The 24,342-nt window shown below is 45.5% G+C and overlaps 1 protein-coding gene and 1 pseudogene across 5 annotated transcripts; one reads left to right on the forward strand and one right to left on the reverse strand.

Annotated features, from left to right (window-relative positions):
- Window positions 1-550: 550 nt before the first annotated feature.
- On the forward strand, window positions 551-23,327 carry UBAP1L (ubiquitin associated protein 1 like). Of its 5 annotated transcripts, XM_053888944.1 has the most exons (7): window positions 1,546-1,634; window positions 2,567-2,698; window positions 8,161-9,132; window positions 13,622-14,242; window positions 16,589-16,795; window positions 21,715-21,816; window positions 22,756-23,327. In XM_053888944.1, exons 3-7 carry the CDS (start codon window positions 9,013-9,015, stop codon window positions 22,888-22,890), a joined length of 1,185 nt encoding a protein of 394 aa, XP_053744919.1. In that variant the 5' UTR covers window positions 1,546-1,634; window positions 2,567-2,698; window positions 8,161-9,012; the 3' UTR covers window positions 22,891-23,327. The 5 variants fall into 5 exon arrangements, with proteins under 5 accessions (XP_019297325.2, XP_053744919.1, XP_019297326.2 ...); XM_019441780.2 differs by lacking the exon at window positions 2,567-2,698 and having other exon boundaries at window positions 551-1,634; window positions 8,965-9,132; XM_019441781.2 differs by lacking the exon at window positions 2,567-2,698 and having other exon boundaries at window positions 8,840-9,132.
- Window positions 6,393-6,501, reverse strand: LOC128773373 (U2 spliceosomal RNA; annotated as a pseudogene).
- Window positions 23,328-24,342: the final 1,015 nt, after the last annotated feature.

The following is a 24,342-nucleotide window of genomic DNA, read 5'->3' on the forward strand; positions in this document are numbered from 1 at the left end:
ATTACACCTATGGATCACGTTTCTATTGGACAGCACTGATTAAGAGTGCACACATTTTTTGACCACATACAGATTGGAGTTTTCTGAAGAATATATTATACACCTGGTGTGTACTCCATTCAGGAGGACTAATGTCTAGTTGTCTGTTTTTGTGATCTTAGCAGCCACTGGTAATCAAGACCTAAAGTCATTCCTTTGGAGTTGCAAAACAGTGATAGTTTAATTCTGCCTTTCTTTCTTTAGTTATTAGCTGGAATACTTCTAAAAGGGGAAACATCCCCTCATCAACCATTTGGTTACTGTAGGGTACAATTGGTACAGGAAAGGCAAATACATATTTTTTTTATTTACTAGTTTTCAAATTAATGAGCTGGTTCCCTAGAATCCTCCAAAGGTAACAAGTGAGTTTTATTTTGAAGTATCACTATGAACTCAGATCTAACCATAATTGTCTTTCAACCCATTGTTATTATTTATCAATTGTCTCATCTTTGGCCACTGGGAGCCTTTTTTTCAATTTTTTTTTTTTTTAATGTTTGTTTATTTTTGAGACAGAGACAGAGCATGAACGAGGGAGGGTCAGAGAGAGAGGGAGACACAGAATCTGAAGCAGGCTCCAGGCTCTGAGCTGTCAGCACAGAGCCTGATGCGGGGCTCGAACTCATGGACTGTGAGATCATGACCTGAGCCGAAGTCGGCCGCCCAACCGACTGAGCCACCCAGGTGCCCCTGCTAGGAGCCTTTTTGACTCAGTTTCTGAATTCCCTTTCAATTCCAGTATTCCATTCCAAATTTGTTTTACATATTGCCTATTCCAAACCTGGAAACAGTCATTTATCTAATAATAAATTAGTGGAAAAGGTATTTATAGGCCATAATCTGCATGATAGGGGTGGTCATTGTTATTGCTGCTTCTTGTTTGTTGGTTTTTATGCTTTTAGTCAGAACTAGGAATTACAGTTCCCTTGAGCCATCAGCCTTTTTCTAAATCATGCCTTTTTTATACCTATATTCTTTTTTTAAAATGTTTATTTAATTTTGAGAGAAAGAGAGAAAGAATCCTAAGCAGGCTCCAAGCTGCCAGTGTAGAGCCTGATGCAGGGCTTGAACCCACGAACCACGAGGTAATGACCTAGGCCGAAACCAAGAGTCGACACTTAACCCACTGAGCCACCCAGGCACCCCTGTACCTATGTTCTTTTTATATTGAACATAAATTAATGAAAATAGAGAAATAAACTCATTCAAAGATGAATCAGAAATGTGTTGATTCATCATGTCCTGTATATACAAGAATATTGTTTATCTTATTTCCCAAAAGAGGAGACCCTGGGTTGGGAGATACTCTAACAAAAAGCATTTATTTTAAGAAATTAGGTAAATACAAGAAAGATTAAAAAATGAAATAGATTAGTTGTATGTTAAATACTAAGTGTTCTTAGTGGCTGAGTTTATGACGTCAAAGAATTTGCTACAAGCCAATGAACTTAATCACTCTAAACCCATTCATGTTCCTATGTCCATGTGACTTGGGCAAGGGTGTATCAAGAAGCTTAGACAGCATTATACCATCTGCTGTAGCAATTCACTTCTACATATTTTGTCCACAGGGGAGCTATCCTGGGAATCACAAGGTAAGTACAAAGTATGTCTTGTTCCATTCAAATAATATAGAATATATAGAAGGAATGTGAGTGCTGTGAAGTATTAGCAGTGATTATTTTAGGGACTAGTGACTACATGAGGCATTTCCAACTAAATCTGTTTTTTTTCTTTTAATGCTATAACCAATAAACTATTCCTGTATAATTGTTAACTTTTTTTAAAAAAAAGTGTGAGTAATTACTACACGCAACGTGGGGCTCAAACTCATGACCCCAAGATCAAGAGTTATGTGCTCTTCCAACGAGTCAGGTGCCCCTGTTAACTTTTGGGTGTACCCATACAGTAGTTCCTGACTTAGCACGTCTGGCTATCTATGAAGATTTTGTTTCCAATGCAGGTTCTGTTTGCCTTTTGGAATAAACTGAGTTTCTCACAGTCTCTGAAGCAAGGATCGAAGTCTTTGAGGCAGTTGGTGCTAGAGCGCATAACTATACAGAGCAGTAGGCACCTCTCAACTTAATTAGCTCATGCTTGCCAGAATATGGATTCTAGGACTTGAACTGTGTTCTTAGAAAATGGTTTTTACCATTTGCCAGGAATGATACTAAGTGCTAGAGATGTGAAAGGGAGCAAAAAGACAGGATTCTTGCCCTCCTGGAATTAGATCTAGAGTAGAAAAGCTTAAGAATACAGATAATTAGTTGTGATATGTGCTACAAAGAAAAAGTGGTTAGTCATCATTTATATTTTCCATTGTTCAAATATTTATTAAATGCCTGTTGAAACTCAGATTAATTTGCTAAGTATAAGGGCTATAATGGTGAGGGGGATAGGTTAATATCCAATTAATGGATCCAGCAATCAAAAAATGTACTGAGTGCTTTGAAGGAAAGGTAAATGGTTCTATGAGATTAGGCCCTTTTTTTTTCCTTTTTTAATGTTTATCTATTTTGAGAGACAGAGTGCAAGTGGGGGAGGGGCAGAAAGAGGGAGACACGGAATCCAAAGGAGGCTCCAGGCTCCTAGCTGTCCGCACAGAACCCCCGACACAGGGCTCAAACCCACAAACTGCAAGATCATGACCTGAGCCAAGGTAGGATGCTTAACCAACTGAGCCACCCAGGCGCCCCCAGGCCCTTTAAAGTCTTAAAAGCCACTGTACTGGGTAGATCTACCCAAGTTTGGGGGGCGGGGGGGGTGGATCAGAAAAAGCTTTTTTTTTTTTTTTTAAAATTTAAATTGTAATTAGTTAACATACTGGCTTCAAGAGTAGAATTCAGTGATCACTTACAACACCCAGTGTTCATCACAAATGCCCTCCTTAGTGCCCATCACCCATCTAGCCCATCTCTCACCCACCTCCCTCCATCAACCCAGAGTTTGTTCTCTATCATTATGAGTGTCTTGTGGTTTGTTTGCCTCTCTTCTCTTTTTCCTCCCCTTCCCATATGTTCATCTGTGTTTTTTTCTTAAATCCCATATATGAGTGAAATCATATGGTATTTGTCTTTCTCTGATTGACTTGTTTAGCTTAACATAACATTCTAGCCTCATCCACATCATTGCAAACGGCAAGATTTCTTTCTTTTTGATGGCTGAGTAATATTCCAGTGTGTGTGTGTGTGTGTGTGTGTGTGTGTGTACGCGCGCGCGCGTACCACTTCTTTTTTTATCCGTTCATCAGTTGATGGACATTTGAGCTCTCTCCATAGTTTGGCTATTGATGTTACTATAAGCATCAGGGTACATGTACCCCTTCAAATCACTATTTTTGTATCCTTTGGGTAAATACCTAGTAGTACAATTGCTGAATTATAGTGTACTTCTATTTTTAGTTTTTGGAGAAATCTCCATGCTCTTCTCCAGAGTAGCTGCACCAGTTTGCATTCCTACCAACAGTGCAAGACAGTTCCCCTTTTTCTGCATCCTTGCCAACAACTGTTGTTTCTTGTGTTGTTCATTTTAGCCATTTTGACAGGTGTGGTGGTGGTATCTCATTGTGGTTTTTATTTGTATTTCCCTGATGATGGGTGATGTTGAGCATCTTTCCATGTTTCTGTTAGCCATCTGAATGACTTCTTTGGAAAAGTGTCTATTCATGTCTTCTGTCCATTTCTTAATTGGGTTATTTGTTTTTTGGGTGTTGAGTTTGATAAGTTCTTTATAGATTTTGGATACTAACCCTTTATCAGATATGTCGTTTGCAAATATCTTCTCCCATTCTGTAGGCTGCCTTTTGTTGATTGTTTCCTTCACTGTGCAAAAGTTTTAATCTTGATGAAGTCCTAATAGTTCATGTTTACTTTTGTCTCCCTTGCCTTCAGCGACAAGGTAAGGGAGACAAAACTTCTAGTAAGAAGTTGCTCTGGCTGAGGTCAAAGAGATTGCTGCCAGTGTTCTCTAGGATTTTGATGGTTTCCTGTCTCACATTTAGGTCTTTGATCCATTTTGAATTGATTTTTGTGTATGGCGTAAGAAAGTGGTCCAGTTTCATTCTTCTACATGTAGCTGTCCAGTTTCACAACAGCATTTGTTGAAGAGTCTAGGAAAAGCTTTTCTGAGGAGATGATGTTTCAGCTAAGCTATGAGGCATAAACAGCTATTCACTAGTGCAGAGGAGACATGGAAGAAGAATGTGGCAAGAATTTGGAATAGAATATGCAAAGGCCTGTGTTGGGCTAAGAGACCAAGGCAATTGAAGACTAGCATGGCTAGAGTAAGACAAGAGGGGAGGGGGTAGGGGCCAGACACTGCAAAGCTTTGGAAGCCCTTGTCAGGAGTTTGATTTTTATTCTGAGAGAGCTGGGAACCATTTGGGGCTTTTAAGCAGGGGATTGGCTTAGTTTGCTATTTTGAAATGATCACTTTTGTCTCAGTGTGTGAAACAATTACAATGATAGGACATAAGAGGATATGTTGGACACAGTTGTCCAAGTGAGAGATAATGGGGGCTTGGACTCCCATGTTAGCAGTGGAGGTAGCGTGAAATGGGTGGATTTCAGAGATTTAAGAGAGGAAATTTGGCAGGGATATGAGATGAGTGGTCGTGAGGGAGAAGAGAGTGTCAGGCATGAGTCCTCAGTTTGTATATCTTAGACGTTCCTTGAGACAAGAAATTCTGGGGAGGAGGAAAAGTTTGGGGGAGGGGAAATCAGGAGTTCACTTTAGGTATGTAGAGTTTGAGGCACCCTTGAGAAATCTTGGAGGAGATGCCTTGTAGGCAGTGGTGTTTATGAATTCGATCTCTGAGAAGAAGTGGAGAATTTAATATGAGTCATTGGCACATAGATTATTGATGCTGTGGGCAAGGATGAAGTCATTTAGAGTATAGTGGAGACCTTTATAAAAAATAATACTTATGTCAGTGCCTGGGCTCCAGGTAGACCAATTACTACAACCCCCGCTTGCCCTGCCTCTCACCCCTAGGCTCAGATGCAGCCAGACAGGCACAGACCCATGGAGAGGTCCTAGATTATAGCCTGCTGAAGCATGCACAGACTGGCCTTCCCAATATCCCCACTTCCCCATCCTCACCCCACCCCACCCCTTCAGACTCATCAAAGCTTTCTCCACTGCCTACTGAATGGAGTCAGTATTCCGTTTTCAGGGCCCTCGCCAGCTCTACCTCAATCTACCCCTTCAGTCTTAAGGCAGGCTGCTTCCCGGCACAAACTATCTGAGTCATATGCTTTGTCCCCGCTCCCTCCTCCCCCCACCTCTCTCTGCCCTGCCTCTGTTCCCTGACTCAAGCTGTTCCCTCCCTGGAGTTATGCTCTCCACTCTACCTTTAACCTGCTCACAGGCTGTTCCCATACTCTTCAGGATCCAGGTCAGGGTCCTGTCAGGGTCCTTCCTGAAGCTTGCCCAACTCACATAAGGACTAGAATACTTTCTTTCCGTTGAAGAATATCATCATTTAATGATCTGTACCGTTTATTTTATACTTAGCAGAGATGACTGTCATTTTAGAGTGTGCTCTAACTAGATCATGTCTTATACTGTAGCTCTTCCTATTCCTATTTCCAGAATTCTCAAATTCTTAAATTATTCCAGAAACAAGTGTAGAACTGAGTAGAGAATATCTATTAGGATGCAGATGCTGGGTCAGAAGTAAGAGAGGAGGAGGGTGGCCCTGTACCTGCTCAGTGGACAGGCAGTCCACACGTGGGTCTCAACAAAGCTGTGGCCTTTACCCACAGCTCAGAATTCTAATGACAGCTGAAAATGTGGATGATAAATCAGAGAATGCCAAAACTTGCTAACTTTCTTATGTCCCTTACAACTCCTTACGCCTCAGAGGTCCCCTGATGGAACAGGCTGATGGGGCAGATAACTTAATGATCACAATGGGACTTGTCTGATTCCTGTAGCATAAAGAGCCGCTCCCAGTGCTCTGGGAGACTGTCTCTTGGCATGGGGTGGAGAAACCTTTGGAGTCTTACATACAGTAGACACAGACTAGAGTGGGCAGGCAGTGGAGATGAGGGAATTAAAGGATTTGCCCATCTGGCCTCATTTGACCTCTCTGCACTCAGATTACTTACTCTGCCTCTTCTCATGATCTCCTGTGGGCATGGGGATGACCCCAGTGACCCCTCGCAACAGGGTTTTGCAACATCCTAGTAGGGATGACATTGTAGTAAGCCAGAGATACTCCCTGGTGCAGTCCCTGGTAAACCCTGATTGTTTGCAAAATGCCAGACTGTGGTCAGGAGTCTAGATTTAAGTATATATTATAGGCAGTCTCAAGAGCTTGAATTCTTTGTGAGTTTCATTTTGTTAAGAGAACAGAATCTTTAGTTTAAAATACATAACAAATAAAATCCCTTGCTGTTGTGAATATTATTAAACTAACAGATACTATACTTGATCTCAGCCAAAAGGCCCAGAAGCTATGTATGAATTAATTTTTCTTAGATTTCAGCTTTAGTAGTAGATACTGTTGACTAATACTAATTTAACTTTCTCAATAGTGCATGAGAGTTCATTCTCATCAACACTTGATATTGTCAGGCTTTTTATTTTTAACCATTTGTGTGTGTGTGTGTGTGTGTGTGTTGGTATCTCATTGTTTTGTTTTGCATTTTCCCAATGGCTAATGAGGTTAAACAACTTTGATGTTTATTTGGATATACTCTTTTATGAAGTTAACATCTCTTGCCCATTTTTGAATTAGGTCTTTTTCTTACTGCTTTGTAGTTCTTTGTACTTACTGGATACGAGTCCTTGGTCAGATAGGTGTGCTGCAAATATCTTCTCCCACTCTGATTTGTGTTTTTTATTTTTTGTTTGTGTGGTTCTGTTTTGTTGTTTTACTGTCTTAATGGTATCTTCCAATGAATGGAAGCCAGTTTGTCAGTGTTTTCCTTTATGGGTTAGTTTTTTGCAACCTGCCTAAGAAATGTTTACCTATTCTAAAGTCATGAATACATTCTCCTATTTTATCTTCAAGCTTCATTTTACCTTTCACATTTAGATCTGTAGTCTACCTGGAATTGATTTGTGTGTGTGATGTGAGGTAGAGGCCAGGATTTTTTTCTAGGTGGACATCCAATTGATCCAGAACCATTTACTGAAAAGACTTTTGTTTTCCTTATGCTCTCTGCAGGGCCAATTTTGTCGTAAGTTAAGGATCCATATAAATATGGATCTGTTTCTGGACTTTCTGTTCTGTTTTATTGGACTCTTTGTAAGTCCTCATGTTAGTACCACACTGTCTTAATTCCTGTAACTTTAAAGTAAGTGTTGGTATAGTATAAATCTTCCAACAGTGCTGTTTCTTCTTCAAGATTGTCTTGGCTTTTCTTAGTCTTTTGTCTTTCATTTAAATTTCAGAGTTAGTTTGCCAATTTATCCCCCAAAAATAAGATGGAATTTGACATGTGGGGTCGACAAATCAATTCAGGGAGAATTAATATCTTTATGACATTGAGTCTTAACTCATGAACATGGCATGTTCCTCCAATAAATATTTTATAGTTTTTCACATAGAGGTCTTATATATCTTGTGTTAGTTTGAGTCCTAGAAGGTTGGTTGATAATATTACATGATATCTTATTTAAAATCTCACTCTCTAATGACATTTTTAAAAGAATATTTTCGGGGCGCCTAGGTGGCTTGGTCGGTTAAGCGTCCGACTTCGGCTCAGGTCATGATCTCACAGTCTGTGAGTTCGAGCCCCGTGTCGGTCTCTGGGCTGACAGCTCAGAGCCTAGAGCCTGTTTCAGATTCTGTGTCTCCCCCTCTCTCTGCCCCTCCCCTGTTCATGCTCTGTCTCTCTCTGTCTCAAAAATAAATAAACGTTTAAAAAAAAATTAAAAAAAAAAAAGAATATTTTCATGGTTTGTTGTTTGTATAGAGAGATATAGTTGATTTTCATATATTGACCTTGTATCCAATGACCTTGCTAAATTAATTTACTAATTCTAAGAGTTTTATTTATAGATTCCTTTGGATTTTCTACATATAATTATATCATCTACAAATAATGGTAGTTTAATTTCTTTTTTTCCAATCCTTATACTTTTATTTTTTTCTTTTCTCTTTTTACACAGGCTAGTATCTCCAGTGCAATGCTGAACAGAAGAGACAATGGGGATATCCTTGTCTCAATCTTGGGGATATCTTTCAGTATTTCACTATTAAGTGGCCTGTTTGCTTTAGATGTTTTAGTGATATTCTTGATTATGCTAAGGAAATTACTTTCTATTCCTAAGTTATTAAATGGGCTTATTTGTTTTTTCCTAAAATCATGAACGGGCATTGATTTTATCAAGTGCTTTTTCTGCATCTACAGATATAGATAATCTATAACTTAAAATTTTTATTCTATTGACATTTATTTTTACTCCCAGTGATTGATATTGGAATATTAAGACAATCTCTCATTCCTGAAATAAACTCAACCCAGCAATGTTGTATTTTTCTATCCAAAATTATTTTTATTGAGATTTTTGCAGTTATGTTCATGAGAGATTGACCTTAATTTTGTCAGATTTGGTATCAGGATGGTGCTGAAATAAAAATGAGTCAGGAAGTATTTCTTTTCTGGAAGTGTTTGTAATTTGACATTTTCCTTAAATGTTTGGATGAAAACTCTTGATGACATGCTTCAGCACTAGTGTCATAGGCCACATTTTGGGAAACAATTGTCTAGGGCAAGACTTAAACATGAAATAGTCAATTCTTGTCAGTTTGAATGCTCTTGTTTTTGTTCATTTCCTCCCTATGCAGCACCAGCCACTTTACTTTTTCCTTCCCAGCTGTGTGGGGCTCAGCTAAGTCACCACACGGGAGAGTGGTAAGGCCATTTGAGACCAAGCCTGGTTCTCAGGACTACACTCTCTCCCTGCCACCAGGCAGCCTGCCCCAGTCCTGCTCAGCCATCTCTACACTCCTCTGACAGAATGAATGCCCTCGATGATGTCCCCTTCAAGGTGCCCAACGGCTTTGTGATAGGCACAGAGCCCCTTCCTGGGCCAGAGCTCAGCGTCCCAGCTTGCAGGGAGCTTCTGCTGGGTTCTATGGTAAGTATATCTCTCTGTCCATCTATCTCCTTGTCTCTGGGTCTATAGATCTGATGCTGAGACTTGGGCTTGGTTCCTTGATTTTATTTTATTTTAATTTTTTTAAGAAAGGAGCTACAAAGCCTTTAAAAAAATTTTTTTATGTTTTTTTAATTTTATATTTGAGAGAAAGAGAGACAGAGCACAAGCAGGGGAGGGACAGAGAGATGGAGACAGAATCTGAAGCAGGCTCCAGGCTCTGAGTCATCAGCACAGAGCCCAACACAGGACTTGAACTCACGAACCATACATGAGATCATGACCTGAGCCGAAGTTGGATGCTCAATCGACTGAGCCACTCAGGTGTCCCAAAGCCTTTTTTTTTTTTTTTTAAATATTTATTTATTTTTGAGAGAGAGAGAGAGAGAGTGTGTGAGCAGGGTAGAGGCAGAGTGAGAGGGAGACACAGAATCTGAAGATGGCTCCAGGCTCTGAACTGTCAGCATAGGGCCTGATGGGGGCTTGAACTCACAAACTGTGAGACCATGACCTGAGCTGAAATCAGGAGTCGGACTCTTAACCGACTGAGCCACCCAGGTGCCCCTTGTTCCTTGATTTTAAAGGGCAACAAGGCCATTTCTGTTATATTCTAGAGAGTTTTGGAAATAACCCAAGAGGAAAGGTGTTGCATCATGAAGTCTGGTGGCTTGTGATGGGGATTATTCAGTGGGTCTTATTTTAAGCTTAGGATAACTGGAAGCCTGCCTATATGAAGAACTGAGAGTCATTGCAAGGATGCTCCAATTGCTCCCTTCTCCGCCAGCCTCCTGGCATGTCTAAAACTCTACCGTTTAGGATCACTCTTATGAGCTAAGACACTATCTCCAGAATCCCCTGTTAAAATGCAGACAGTTACAGGGAACCCATTAGAAGGGATTACTATTCCATAGACCCGAAACACATCAGCCCTAGAGGCACCCTCGAAACACCCCATGCCCCACAGCTCACACACTGGGATGTGTACCCAGTGTATGTGGTGGTATCACATACCCTCAAGATAAACATGATTATTTAACTTCTGGGAGAGTCAAGTTTACTTGAAGATTTAGGGGGAGATCTATTGCATTTGTATTATAACACAGGTGTATCATGAACTAGAACACAAAATTCACATGAATTTATAAAATGAAAAAACAAGATTGCAAAGAACTGTGGAACTGATGTGGGGCCTCTCAGACTCTTGTATGTTCATTCTCCACTGTCTGCAGAGGGCTTTGTAAAAAATTCTGAGGATCTGGGTCATCCCTCACTCATTTTGCACATGGGAAATCTGAGGTCCAAAGAAGGGAAATAACTCGTCTGAAGTTAGTGGCCATGGCAAGACTAAAACTCAGGTCTTGACTCCAAATCATTTCATATTAGCTAAGAGCAGGATTGGAATGTAAGAGACACTGGACATGGATTGTTCCAAGGTTAAAAAAAAACAGGTTGTAGGAAGTCAGGTGCAGAGAGTCCAGTCCACAAAGGAGAAAGAGGCTCTAGTGGCCTGGGGGCACAGGAGCAAGAGACTCAGTGTGGTTTTTGTTTTATCTGCAGAACCTGGGGTTGCACTGAGGCTCCTTAGGACCAAGGTCTCCAGAATGGAAAGAAGCTCTGTAGAGCCCAGAGCACATGTCCAGGGGCCCATCCTCTGTAGGGCAGGAGCTCTTGCTTTCTCCAGGCAGCTTGTGCTATGGGTTCTTGCCCTGAGTCAAAGTCGGCCTCTATGGTTGGGAGTAGAAATTTGCTTTACTGGAGGTGGATCATTACAGCTTTTCCTTACATGCTGAGCTCAGGCCAAGCTGGGAAGAGGCTTTTCTGAAAGTTACTTCTCTTAGAAGCAGAACTGGGCACCTTTCTGCCAAGTCCACATCTGGTGTCCTAGCCAAGGTGCTGACCCTGGCTCTGCCCCCCTCCTCTCAGCAAGGGTATCTGCACTCCCTTGAGCCATTTCCCTTCCTGGGCCTTCCCTTCTTTTACTGCTGGGCCAATCTAACAGAGAAGCATGAGACTCCAAGTATGATTTACAGCTTCTCCTGGTAAGTCCTCTGAGTTCATTGGGCTGTATTCCCAGTATTTGGAACTTGGAATACATTTTCCCATAACAATGGGAATATATAACATGGGAAAATATGGGAAAATATGGGAAAATATATTTTCCTATAACAATGTTACAGATAGAGGTTAGATTACCTGTGAAAAAATAATAACCACAGCTACTATAACTGAGCACCTGCTGTACACTGGGCCTATGCTTAGGTGCTCTTTATACATTCACTCTTTTTTCTTTTTTTTTTTTTGTTTTTTTTTTTGTTTTTACATTCACTCTTTTTTCTTTCTCAGATTTATGATAACCCTTTTAGCAGGTATGTGTTCCCACCCCATAGCACAGGAAGCCAAAGCTCCCATCCAAGTGATACACAGGGTTATGTTGCCTGTGCGTGACACACCCAGACTCCAACATGTGTCTGTCAGACCCCAGAAACCCATGTCCACGCATACATCTGGCTGCCCTCTCCCTTCCTTCTATATTCAGAGCCTTGGCAAGTCTGTGTTTTGTTGTTTCAGAGTTTCCCTTTAATGAGAGTTCATCACTGTTAAAAATTTTTTTAGAAGAAAAGTACATTCACATAGTTTAAAAATGAAAAAAAATCTATAAAATGGTAGAGAGCAAGTGCTGACAAACATTTCTGTAAAAGGCCAGATAGTAAAAAACTAGGGCAATTAAACTCTGTTGTAGGGAAAGAGTTATAGTTTTGGAAAGGGGTGGGTGGGAATGGTTGTGTTCCAATCACACTTTATTTATAAAAGCTAGGTGAGGGGTCAGTTTGGCCCACAGGCAGCTAGAATATCTAGGGAGAGTGAAAAGCCTCCCACTGACACCTTCTCATCCACCCAGTTTCCCAGCTCCACCCCCTCACTGGAGAGAGCTGTTACTCATTTTCTATGTATTCTTCCAGGGATTCTTCTGTATATATGCACAAATAAGTACAGCTATTGCCTCCCTTTTTACACCAAAGGTAGCATTTTTTTTAATGTTTATTTGTTTTTGAGAGAGAGCGAGCGAGCACCCAGAGCAGGGGAGGGGCAGAGAGAGAGAGAGGGACAGAGGATCTGAAGCAGGCCCTGTGCTGACAGCAGAGAGCTCCATGTGGGGTTCGAACTCACGAGATCATGACCTGAGTCAAAGTTGGACACTTAACCGACTAAGCCACCCAGGCGCCCCACAAAGGTAGCATTTTATACATACACTGTTCTTCTTGACTTTTTTTTAACCTAATATGTTTTAAGATCTTTCTATATCAGTACACGGAAAGCTTCTTCAGTTTTATTTTTTGCTGTATAGCATTGTGCATTATATGGATATATCCTACTTTACTGAATGGGTGCCCTCTTGATGATCACTTGGGTTCTTCCCAGTCTTTTCCAATTATAAACAATGTTACATGGAATGACTATATGCAAATGTCCTTTTGAATTTTTGTAAGTATTTTTCCAAATTGCCCTCCATAGGGGTCACTGATTTACATCCCAGGCAGCACTCTACAAGAGGCCTGTACCTCCCACACTCTCCCACAGAATGTCCTCAGACTTTGGATCTTTGCTGAGGGCTAGGCGGATGGTATCTCAGGGTAGTTTTAATTTGCCTTTCTCTTGTCAAGAGTGAGGTTGAGCAACTGCTCGGGTGTTTAAAAGCCATCTGTATGGCTCTTTTCTGTGGACCATCCATATCTTTTGTTCATGTTAAGCTGTTGGTCTTTTTCCAGTCTATATCTAGCACTCACTATATTAGTAAATGTAGCCCTTTGTCTGTGATGTGAGTGCTGTTTTCCCCTAGTTTGTCATTCGTTTTTGACTTCGCCTATTGTATCTTTGCCATGCAGATTTTGTACATGTGTGTATCTGTACTTTTATGGCTTTTGGATTTTGATTTACAGTGAGAAAGGTTTCCCCCACTTGATCTTATCAAGGATTTCTTTCCTGTTTTCTCCTAGTACTTTTATGGTTTCATACATATATTTAATGTTTGATCCTTTTGGAAATCATCCTTGTATAAGAGAATTTCTTCCAGCTAGCTAACACCATTTATGTTTGTTTTTTGTTTTTGTTTTTGTTTTTAGCTAACACCATTTATTAGTCCGTCCCTCTATTTCCCATTGCTTGAGATGCCACCTTTATTATTTACTAAAGCCCCACAGATATCAAAGTCTCTTTCTGGACTTCCTATTCTTTACCTGCATCCGTGGAGGCCGAATTTGCTATTCACTTGTCGTTGATATTCATCCACCCCATTGCTAGCTAAAACTGAGGGTGAGAGTCGGGTGGTGATGGATGCCTGGGATTAAGAATCGGAAGCTGCCCAGACCTGGCAAATTTTTGGCTGAATAGGTTCCCGGAAGGCCGGGGAGTAGGAGTGCGCCCTCTGGCCCCGGTTTGGGTCCCAGAGCCTCACGTCGCCATCTACTTGCAGCACGACTTCAGCCTGGAGAGGAGGGCGCTCTTCTGGGTAGAGGCTGTCCTCCGGGGACCCTGCCCGTTCCAGTGCGACGCCCCGGGAACGGCGTCAGCGCCTCCCGCCTGGCTGTTGCTGGTGAGTCCCGACCGCGAGCCGGTGCCGATGCCTGCCGCAGACATGGGCCCTGAGGCTGGACCCCAGCAGCGGCTTGAGGAGGAGGTGGAGGAGGAAGAAAACCAGGACGAGGACCACGACGAAGAAGAAGCCGCCTCCACCAGCGAGGAAGAGCCACGTCCCTGCAGCCCCCAGCCCGGGCCCCCTGCGAGCCCCGCCCCCCCTGCGAGTCCCGGCCCGGGCCATCCACGGTGCTCGCTGGACGTGCTGCGTGGCATGAGGTCGGAGCTGGCCGGAGCGCGGCGGCGGCTCTCTGAGGGCAGGCTGGCCGCCCGCCCCCGCGCCCTCCTGCACCGCATCCGCCACCGGGCGCTGAGCCTCTGCCCCAGCCCGGCACCGAGTCAGTGCCCCGTGCCGCCCCCGGGGCCCGCGCCCCCACTTCCCAGCACCCCCGCGCCGCCCCCGCGGCCCTCCACGGCCGGCGCCATGCCCCCGCTGCGGAGTCACAAGCCCACGGTCGCGGTAAGGAACCTTCTAGCTCCGCCAAGCCCGCAGGCCAATAGTCTGGGTTCCTAGCCTGATTCGTAGCCCTAGTCTCCTCCTCTCTGCTCTCCTCCTCCTTACCTTTAACTGTTCTCATCTGGCCACGTACTATGCTGTCCTTCCTGTGGCCCTGGGCCTAGAATATTCCCTGCTCAGAGGCCCCCATTCCCTGTTTCCCGCTGTTTTGCTTCTATTAGGGCACATGCCACAATAATTGTAATCATCCAGTACCTGTCCATCTCTTAGGGCAGTGATTGGATGGCATCCATTTTTGTTGCCAGGGCACCAAGCTGCAGACTTGGCCAGTAGGGGGTGCTCAGTGAATGTCTGTTGAAGTAATGAATGTGACTCAAATCTAGGGCTTCCCACAGAGCAAGAGCTTCCTGTAGGATGGATGAGCTGGCGACTCAAAGAATACTCACTGAGCAGTTATTTGCTGCTGGGCCCTGAGTTTAAAGAGAGAAGGTCAAAACCACAGGACAAGGAGAGTTGGCCAAAGGGGTGTGGGACAAGACAGCACTGAATAGTGAGAGGGATCAGGTGTTGAGAGGAGGTGACAGTTTTTGCAGACTGGGAGGCTTTGGGACAGAGGATGTGCACCTGCAAGAAAGGGGAGCAGAAGTGAATTTAAAGTAAAACCCAGGTGACTGGGTGGCTCAGTCATTTAAGCATCTGACTTCAGCTCAGGTCATGATTTTGTGGTTTGTGAGTTCAAGCCCGAATTGGGCTCTGCACTGACAGTGTGAAGCCTGCTTGGGATTTTCTCTCTCCCTCTCTGTCTGCTCCTGTCGCACTTGATCTCTCTTTCTTTCTCTCTCTCTCTCAAAATAAGTACACTTAAAAAAAAAAAAAAAAGTAAAATCAGTGAAACTTAAGCCTCAGACCCCTCACTTTGCCTCTCCCAAGGCCTTATACCTAATTTTATCTTCACAATTGTGTGCCTTGAGAGATCCAAATTATGTAAGTACCAAACTCCACAAAACGTGGATCTGGAGCAGATGGAATGGGTCAGGATTGATAGCCAAAGGTGGCAGTTGGGCACAGCTTTCTGCCCCCCAGCTGCCCTGCAGTCAGGCCAGGAGATGCAACAGAATAAGGCCCAGCTGAAGTTTAAATCCCAAAGACAGACTAGAAGTCTGGCTTTTCCCACTCACTGGTGTATGACCTTTGACAAGTCACTGAACTGCTCTGAGCTATCCCTGTTCTACCTGTGAAGTGGGCCACTTGACCTCGCACAGTTGCGTAGAGCAAACTCAGAGAAGAGGCTCTGTAAATTGGACAGACCACACCGCATCAAGGGCCAGATGGTGATGCCAGGATGGCTCTTCCTGGTGCACATTAAACTTAACTCTAGCAACAACCCTGTTGGGTGGGGGAGGATTGGGGCACATGTTCTGTACAGGAGAAAATTGAGGCAGAGAGCAGCTAAGAATTATTTTTTTAAATATTTTACTTATTTTTGAGAGAAAGAAAGACAGTGTGAATGGGGGAGAGGCAGAGAGAGAGGGAGACACAGAATCTGAAGCAGGCTCCAGGCTCCGAGCTGTTGGCACAGAGCCTGGCGTGGGGCTTGAACTCACGGACCATGAGATCATGACCTGAGCTGAAGTCAGACACTTAACTGACTGAGCCACCCAGGTGCCCCACTAAGAATCTTTTTTAAGGTCAAAAGAATAGACTCAGATCCTAAGATTTTGATGTTTTCCAGTTAAAACTGGGGGTAAAGCAGACCCTAGAGTAAGTTTCCCTGGCAGGGAACCCCTTGAAAAGATAGGAATGGGTGGGGAATTCATGTCACACATACACACTCTGCCCCAAGAGCCAGGGCAGCAGCTAGGCTTCACTTGGGGAGAAGGGATCAGGGTAGTTTGTTCAGAGTTGGCAGACGGGTGCTTCTTGACAGGGAATGGGGTGATGCTGGCCAAACTGATATGCCTTCCAGCCACCCTCCTTACTCTAGGGTCTGTGCGGGTCCTCTCAGCACAGCTGTGCCCAGTCCCTGCCCTGTTCCATGCCCTGCCAAGCCCCAGTCCAGCCACACTGAAGAAGGAGGAAGATCCACCTCTGCTCCCCACTCACTAAGGTGTGGAGTAAAGAATCCTGAATTTGATTTTGAGTAGGGCTCAGCTCCCAAATGTGTGTTGCTTACTCAGTCATTAACTTCTCTGAACCTTGATTTCAGTATCTGTAAAATGGGATAATAGGGTGGACCTATGATATTTCTCTTGTGGAAATATTATCATTTACTGGCCTGTCAGTAAAAATGTCCTGCCCAGCCAGGTGTCACTTCCAGTAACTGACACATCCAACCTGTCTGTATTTCAGTCCCTCAGCCCGTATACCTGCCTGCCACCTCTTGGGGGGGTGTCTCAGAGTCTCAGCACCTGTAGAGCACACCCTGCTTCTGCTGACCTGCTGTCTGCCCTGAGCCAGGAGGAGCAAGATCTCATCGGGCCAGTGGTTGCCCTGGGGTATCCCCTGCACAGGGCTATCGGGGCTCTGCAGAAGACAGGGCGACAGAGCCTGAGCCAGGTAGGTGCGTGGGGCCCAGAGCTGGGGGAGCTGTGGGTCTGGAGCCAGGGGAGGGGCCAAGTGGTTTTTATCTTTAACATGAAAAAGTTTTTTCTCCTCTTTAGAAGCAGAACCTTAGCCTGGCATTAATTGTTGAGGGTTATGAGCAAGTTTCTAGACCCTAAGGCTATTTTCTCCATAAGAGTTTATCAGGAATCCCTGTGCCCAGAGAGTTTTAATATTCTATTCCTGTCCCAGTCTCTGCCCCAAGCACAGGAGCTTTGGGCAACCAATAATCTTTCCAGAGATCCCCAATAGAACTTTCTGCAATGAGAGAGATGTTTTATACCTGTGTTGTCTAATACAGTAGACATTAGCTGTATGTGGCTATTTGAAATATGGACAGTGTGACTAAAAAACTGAATTTTTTTACTTAATTATAATTAATTTAAATTTAAATAGCCACATGTGGCTGCTGGCTACCATATTGGAAGGCACAGCTCTAACCACTTCCTTCAATGAACAGTTTATCTATATTCATATCCATCTCTTTCTCTTTTGATCTACCCATCCATCCATCTAATCAACAGCATTTACTGGGAACTTCCTAGGTGTTTAGATGCAGTGGGGAGCTATGGGGAAAACTCCCTCTTGATGGAAGGGCCTGCAAAGAATTTATGGCCATTCTTAATCGACCACAAGGAGGTTCTAGTGATCAGGAAAGTCTTCATGGAGGTGGCACGTCTTCAGCTAGACTTCAAGGATGAATAAGCTCTGAATTTGAAGGAAAGAGAAGGGATGATATTCCAAGCAGGAGGAACAGTATGAGCAAAGGGGTGGAGAGACAGCAAGGAAGGGTTTGGGAGGCCCTGATCCCACCAGTCTTGCTGGAGTGCAGGGTGCATGATGCAGGCTGGTAGGAGATAAGACAGGGAAAGGGAGGGGCGCCTGGGTGGCTCAGTTGGTTAAGCAACCAACTTCGGCTCAGGTCATGATCTCACGGTTTGTGAGTTCCAGCCCTGAGTTAGGCGCTGTGCTGGCGGCTCAGAGCCTGGAGCCTGCTTCTGATTCTGTGTCTCTCTCTGCCCCTCCCCCGCTCATGCTCTGTCTCTCTCTGTCTCAGAAATAAATAAACATTAAAAAAAAAAAAAAGACAGGGAAAGGGAGTTGAGGGCAGATTGAGGGTGCCTTGAAGACTGGGCTGAGAAGTTTATAAATGACCCACTAACAACAGGAAGGCATGGAAGGATTTTGAGTTGGGGCAGGAGGTAACATTGAATGCCACTGCCCGAACCTCCCTTCTCCCACCTGAATGTAACATCCCACTTCACGTTGTTTCTGACACATGGGGACTTTTTTGGTTGGAAAGCTGAGCTGAAGGTATCAAAAGGTCCCAGGGCAGTTGGCACTTAGTTGTCTCTGTGCCCCCCCCACCATCAGAGGGCTTGGGCACTCTCTCAACAGTCATGTAGATGACTGCTATGTGCTGGGTCCCTGAGGTCTGGAGCTGCCTGCTCTTGGATAAGAAGTGACAAAAGGAGAGTAACTCTCAGACTGGAGCTGAAGCAGGATGTGCTGCTGCCAGGTTGAGGAGGTGGGCGAATGCCCCTAGCCCCCTTCCCTGCCCATTCCTGCTTCTGCTCTCCTCTGGCTTCATTGGTCTGTGCCTTGTCCCCCGTGTGGTTAACATGGAGGCTGCTGACATTTCTTGAACACCTTCTTTGTGCCAGTCCCTCAATCAGAGAGTATTCAATTAGGCCTTCTCAATTCTGCACAGTTGCCACCACTGTCCCCACTTTGCAGATGAGGAAATTGAGGCCAGGGAGGTTCATATAAACAATCAGTGGCAGAACTGGCATTGAGGCCAGGCTGGTTTGACTCTGAAGCTTTGCTGCATGCTTCTTTTCTCTCATTTCTTGTGGGAGAACCTTCCAGGGAAGCATCCCAGGCTGATATGAAATTTAAAAGTAGATCTAAAGTTGCCCCCACCTTCAGCTGCTGCTGAAAGCCAGGACCTTGGCCAAGAAACTGGCCAAGAGGACTATGAAGGACCAGGCCCATGGTGCGGGTCTGCACATTAGTTGGAGCCAGCACAGGGCACTGGCCTCCCTGTGGGTGGGCTGGAAGAATCACATTATATCAGGAACATTGTGTTTCCAGATATGTACTGACCACCTGCCTGGCCAGCCAGATCTCTGGGTGGCCTTCTTCCCTGGTGGTCAATCAGGAGCCAAGCCCTGAGGTGTGGGCCTGAAGGACTACTGGATGACTTCATCTGTCCTCCCCCACCAAGTTAATATTCCCCGCTGTTCTGTGAAGTTCTGCCATTAACTGAGCAGCTCCTTTGGGTTCAGATTCTTTCTCACCTTAAAGGATATATACTATAGTAAACCTCTTTGGCCAGAAATTAATGACAGATGGTCCAGGAGGGAGGTTATGGAGACAGAGCTCTTAGAAGAGCCAGGGAGAAAAGAGGAGATACAAAAGATAAGCTTTGTCCATGATTGCTTCGTTCCTTCCACAAGGATGGATGTGCCCACTGACTGCTTATAGGACAGCATGGGCAGTGTGTATGAGTATCCATAGGCCAGGCACCTTGCTATGGGACTCCAGGCACCTAAGGGCCCCTCTTTGAGTCTCACTTTCCCTATTCACAGAAGGGAGGGGGAATATGTGTTTATAATCAATTACTTACAGTCACATCCTTGGGTGTGAAAGTGACATCCTTACCCACCCTGGGTCCTGAGGCAGACCTGGTGACTTCTACAGTCTTATAGGCCCAAAAGCTGACCAACCAGCAGAATCTTTACAAATGCAGATCTACAGGACCTACTCTGGAGGATCCCAGCCAGTGAATCTGGAGTGGGGCCAATGGCCTATCATTTTAAAGATCTGAAGGTGGTTCTGATATGCAGCCTGGCATGGAGTCTACTGGTATGGATTGAGGTCAGCCATCCCTTGAGTCAGTGGTTCTCAGCCTTGGCTGTACATTAGAATTACCTGGAAAGCTATAAAAATCCCAGGGCCCTGAAGTGCCTGGGTAGCTCAATCAGTTAAGTGTCGGACTTTGGCTCAGATCATGATCTCACGGTTTGTGGGTTCAAGCCCCATGTCAGGCTCTACACTGATAGTGTGGAGCCTGCTTGGGATTCTCTCTTCTACCCCCTCTCTCTGTCCCTCCCCTCCTCACACTCTCTGTCTCAAAATAAACTTAAAAAAAAAAAAATCCCAGTGCCCAGACTGCCCCCTAGACTGGTTATATCAGAGCCTCTGGAGGCAAGCATCAGTGGTTTATGGGTAAAGTTCCCAGGCAGCTACAGTCAGCACCAAGGCCAAGAACCTTTGCTGTGGGTGAACCAAGAGGCAAAGGGCACATCCATCACCTGCTCTTGACATACTCCTGTTTCCACCTTTGGAAATCCTGTCTACTTTTCAATGCAGCTCAAAGCCCCTCCTCTAGCAGTTGAAGCCCCTCTGCTAGCAGCTGGGCCCCTGATGGACAAGGCTGAGAGGTCAGATGATCTAGGCTGTAGTCCTGGGTCCCTGGGCAAGCTGTCCACCCTGCTTGGACCTGTTTCTTCAATTGTGCTAGGAAGGCTTGGCTCGGTGGTTTACAAAACATGCTCAGAGCAAGGTCTAGGTGTCCTGAGGCAGGAGCATTGGACTCCTGACTCCCCTGCTCCTGCCCCCAGTTCTCCCAGAGCAGCTCCAACCTTCCTATTATTGTTGAAGCCTCCTGATGCTTGGACAGTTCAGAAGCTAAAACAGTTTGAAAACCATTAATCTGTATGATCCATGCTTTCTGCCCAGCTCTGAAGGTCTGCAGAAACCCGACCTGTTTCTTTTCCACTTATACCTGTAATTCTTGTGGTCTGCAGCCTTCACTTGGCATCAACTCTCTATAAATCTTGCTTTGATTTGCCTGGCACTCATGATTTCCCGTATCTGGTTCATCTCCCCCACTAAGCTGTGAGCTCCCTGGAGGTGGTTCTTAGTTCATTTTATAAACACAGCATACATTTATTTAGCTCCTTCTGCCTGCCATGCTGGGTGCTCTGGGAACGCAGCAGTGAACAAGACTGATACAACCCTTCCCTCATGGAGCGAGAAGTCAGCAGATGAGAACATTGAGGAAGATAGTAGAACAGCTACAGAGTCGTATGTGCTCGGATAGGGGAAGCATGGGTGCTGTGGGAGCAGCAGGCAAGGCACCCAGTGGAGACTGGGGGCAGAGGCTTCCCAGGGAAGAGGAGTGAGACTGACCTTGGCGGAGGGAGTTAGATATGCAGAGGCCTGGGGCTGCTGAGGGAGTCAAGGCCACTGATGGGCAGGGACAGGCCTTTGAGCTCTGGTAAGGAGGCAGTACTTCATCCTGAGGGCAAAAGCAACTTGTGGTGACTGAACACGGAGTGACTTGAACAGGTTTTCAGGCCTGTGGGATCTTCCTCTGTCCTCCCTTTCCCGGCACTGGGGCTCACATGGTCCTGGGTGGCGGACACATATGTATCCAGGGACGGGGGTGCTCACAGGCATGGAGGGTGAGGAGGCTGCTTTCACATGGGTGGGTGCTTACCAGAGAGGGTGAACAGACCGGGATGGGTGTTGGGGAGACACCTGTGTTTCAGGCCAGTCGCACTCCCCTGCTTAGGTTCTGGGAACCCTGTAGGTCATCCTGATAGCCCTTTCCCTGGATTACAGCCCCCAGTTTGGGACAGTTGGTCAGAACTTGCTGCCCACCCGTCCCTAGGTCCCCAGAGGAGGCCTTTGTCCCTCTTTTATTGGCTCACAGGGTCTCTGGGGCCATTTCATGTATGGTGGGTCGACTGGTCAGCCTGGTCTGAGCTCAGGCCTCACCGAGGTCCCCAAGGTTCCTCTTAATCTGTTCCATCGGCTGACCGTGCCACTCCTCTAACCACACCCCTTTCCTCTTTCTGGCCCAGTTTCTCAGCTACCTTAGCGCCTGTGATCGGCTGCTGCGGCAAGGCTATGAGGAGGGCCTGGTGGAGGAGGCCATGGAGATGTTCCAGTTCTCCGAGAGCCAGGTCAGCAGGGCCACCTGCCCAGGCCCAGGGGAAGAGGAGGGGAGGGATGTGAGTGCACACACGAGCCTAGCATACAGGGGCACACCCGTACCAGAGGCACAGCCTGGGGGCCATCAGGAGCTAGCCTGCTTGCTCAGCCCTGGGGAGAGGGAGACAGCCCAGGGAGGCAGAGGGAGGGAGGAAGGGAGGGAAACAGGAGGCACGGCTTTTGTGTCATGTAGCTGAATCAGTACACAAATATTATAGAGTGTCTGGTCTGTCAGATACCCAGGGAGGAGCCAAGTGCAGCACAAAGATGCTTAAACTCTGCTTGGGGCGTTTGCTGCCTATCTGGAAACCCAGAATGCAGGCACCCGGGGGCCCAGTAGTACATTCTGAGTGGCCAATGTATATGAACTGTCCACAGTGTGCTGTTGGCCTAGGCTCTGCTGGGCAGCTCTTCACAGGGGCTGAGGGAAGGACAGAGGGATGGGAGAAATGCTGAGGAGGAGGGAGGGAGGATAAGCAGAGACTTTTCAAGCACTGGGATCAGAGGAGGAAGGAAGGCAGAGGCTGCACTGTGTGAAACCTCGGCAGGGTTTGGGGCCTGGGCAGAGACCCCAAGCTGTGCATCCTCTGGGCACCCGTATGCAGCCTCCTTCTTTTTGTCCGAGTACCAGAGCACAGAGAGTCAGGAATGGGCCAGAGTGAGGGAGTAAAGACAGGATGGAGCCAGTGGCCAAGCCAGGGCCTCCTTCCTTGGCACAGGAACGGAGGTCCATGCCCATGTCAGCCAGAGGTACAGGCAAAATGTAGGTGCTGCCCAGGATCAGGCTTACCTGGCTTGGGGAGTCCTTAGCTTTCTGGGAATAGATACAGCGGGCACCAGGAAGGGGGCTCCACAGGGAGATGGCTGGCCTGGCAGAGTCCCCAGCACTCTCTCTGCTTCCACTTCCTCAGGCAGGGGAATTCCTGCGCCTCTGGGAACAGTTCAGTGACATGGGCTTCCAGCAGGACCGGATCAAGGAAGTACTGCTGGTCCATGGCAACCGCCGTGAGCAAGCCCTGGAGGAGCTGGTGGCCTGTGCCCAGTGACCTCGGCGCTTTCCACAATGCCTGTGCGTCCCTCAACCCGTGCCAGACCTGGCAATCCATTCCAGCTCTGTTATTAAGACTATATAAGAGGGGTGCCTGGCTGGCTTAGTTGGAGCATGTGTCTCTTGGTCTCAGGGTTGTAAGTTCAAGCCCCACTTTGGATATAGAAATTACTAAAAAAAAAAAAAAAAAAAAAAAGTAAGTAAACTTACAAAAAAAAAAAAAAGACTACATAAGCATAACAGTGAGGTGTGCTCATTGTAAAAATGTAAATAATGCCAAAGGTGGAGGTAAATATTGTAGGGGAGGCCAAACTTTACCCATTTAGGTTTTCAGCTGGGGCTCTTGAACAAAAAGATTAAGAAGAGAAAAACAGTTTATTAATGCATGTGGCACACATCATGTGGGAGAAACCTCAGTAAAAAAGTAACTCAAAGCAGCAGTTACAGCTCTGGCTTCTATAGCGTTTTCAACAAAGACAGTAAATTTGTAGAGAAATACAGGACAAAGGAAACCGGTTTTAGGCTTCCAGGGATGGCATGCTGTGGGGAGGGTAAATATGTGGAAATAAACTAAGGAGTAGGAATATTTGCAGATCCCTCTGGAGTATCACTGGGCTGATAAAAATCTATTTCCAGAAAAGGGGAATTTATACCTTAGAATTAGGCAAAATTGGGGGGTGGGGAGGCGAGGAAGGGTAGGGAGGGCCTTTTTCCTGCATTTGCTGCTCTTTTTTTTAATGTTTATTTTTGAGAGAGAGAGAGAAAGAGCATGTGAGCGTGAGCAGGGGAGGGGGAGGGGCAGAGAGAGAGGGAGACAGAATCCAAAGCAGGCTCCAGTCTCTGAGCTGTCAGCACAGAGCCCGACATAGGTTCGAACTCATGAACCCTGAGATCATGACCTGAGCCGGAGTCAGACGCTTAGCTGACTGAGCCCCCACAAGTGCTCCTGCATTTGCTGCTTCTTAATTACCTTCAACTCAAAATAATTTTTATGTCAAAGAGGCATATTTTGGGGTGATATTCTGGTCTCCTTCAATACTAAAACAATCAGCTGAGAGTTGAAAGTGTTTGCTTCTGGGGAGGGATAGAGGGGGGAGCATGGACAAGGAACTGTGTTTTTTCATACAAGCCTTGTAAAACTACCTGTATTGGACTCTCTGTGTGCATTAGTAATTTTGATTTTAAGAATACTAAAACAGGGGCACCTGGGTGGCTCAGTTGGTTGAGCATCCGACTTTCGATCTCAGCTCAGGTCTTGATCTCAGAGTTGTGAGTTTGGATCCTGCATTGGGCTCCATGCTGGGTGTGGAGCCTACTTAAATAAATAAATAAATAAATAAATAAATAAATAAATAAATAAATAAATAAAAATAAATACATGGTGAGCAGTTCTTTTTGGTCCTGTGGGCTCCTGGTCATAGTGTGGAAAGAACATCTAACTGGTTCAGAA

Source organism: Panthera pardus, unplaced genomic scaffold (assembly GCF_024362965.1).
Source record: "Panthera pardus isolate Hobbes unplaced genomic scaffold, ASM2436296v1 HiC_scaffold_24, whole genome shotgun sequence".
NCBI classification, from domain to species: Eukaryota; Metazoa; Chordata; class Mammalia; order Carnivora; family Felidae; genus Panthera; species Panthera pardus.

What these genes read in the sequence shown, in the direction of transcription:
- UBAP1L (XM_019441780.2), top strand. Translation starts at nt 1,482, where the DNA reads ATGAACTTAATCACTCTAAACCCATTCATGTTCCTATGTCCATGTGAC. An exon ending in GCTATCCTGGGAATCACAAG is followed by an intron (nt 1,635 to 8,964) that starts GTAAGTACAAAG and finishes CCCTGCCACCAG; the next exon opens with GCAGCCTGCCCCAGTCCTGC. An exon ending in TCCAGTTCTCCGAGAGCCAG is followed by an intron (nt 21,817 to 22,755) that starts GTCAGCAGGGCC and finishes CCACTTCCTCAG; the next exon opens with GCAGGGGAATTCCTGCGCCT.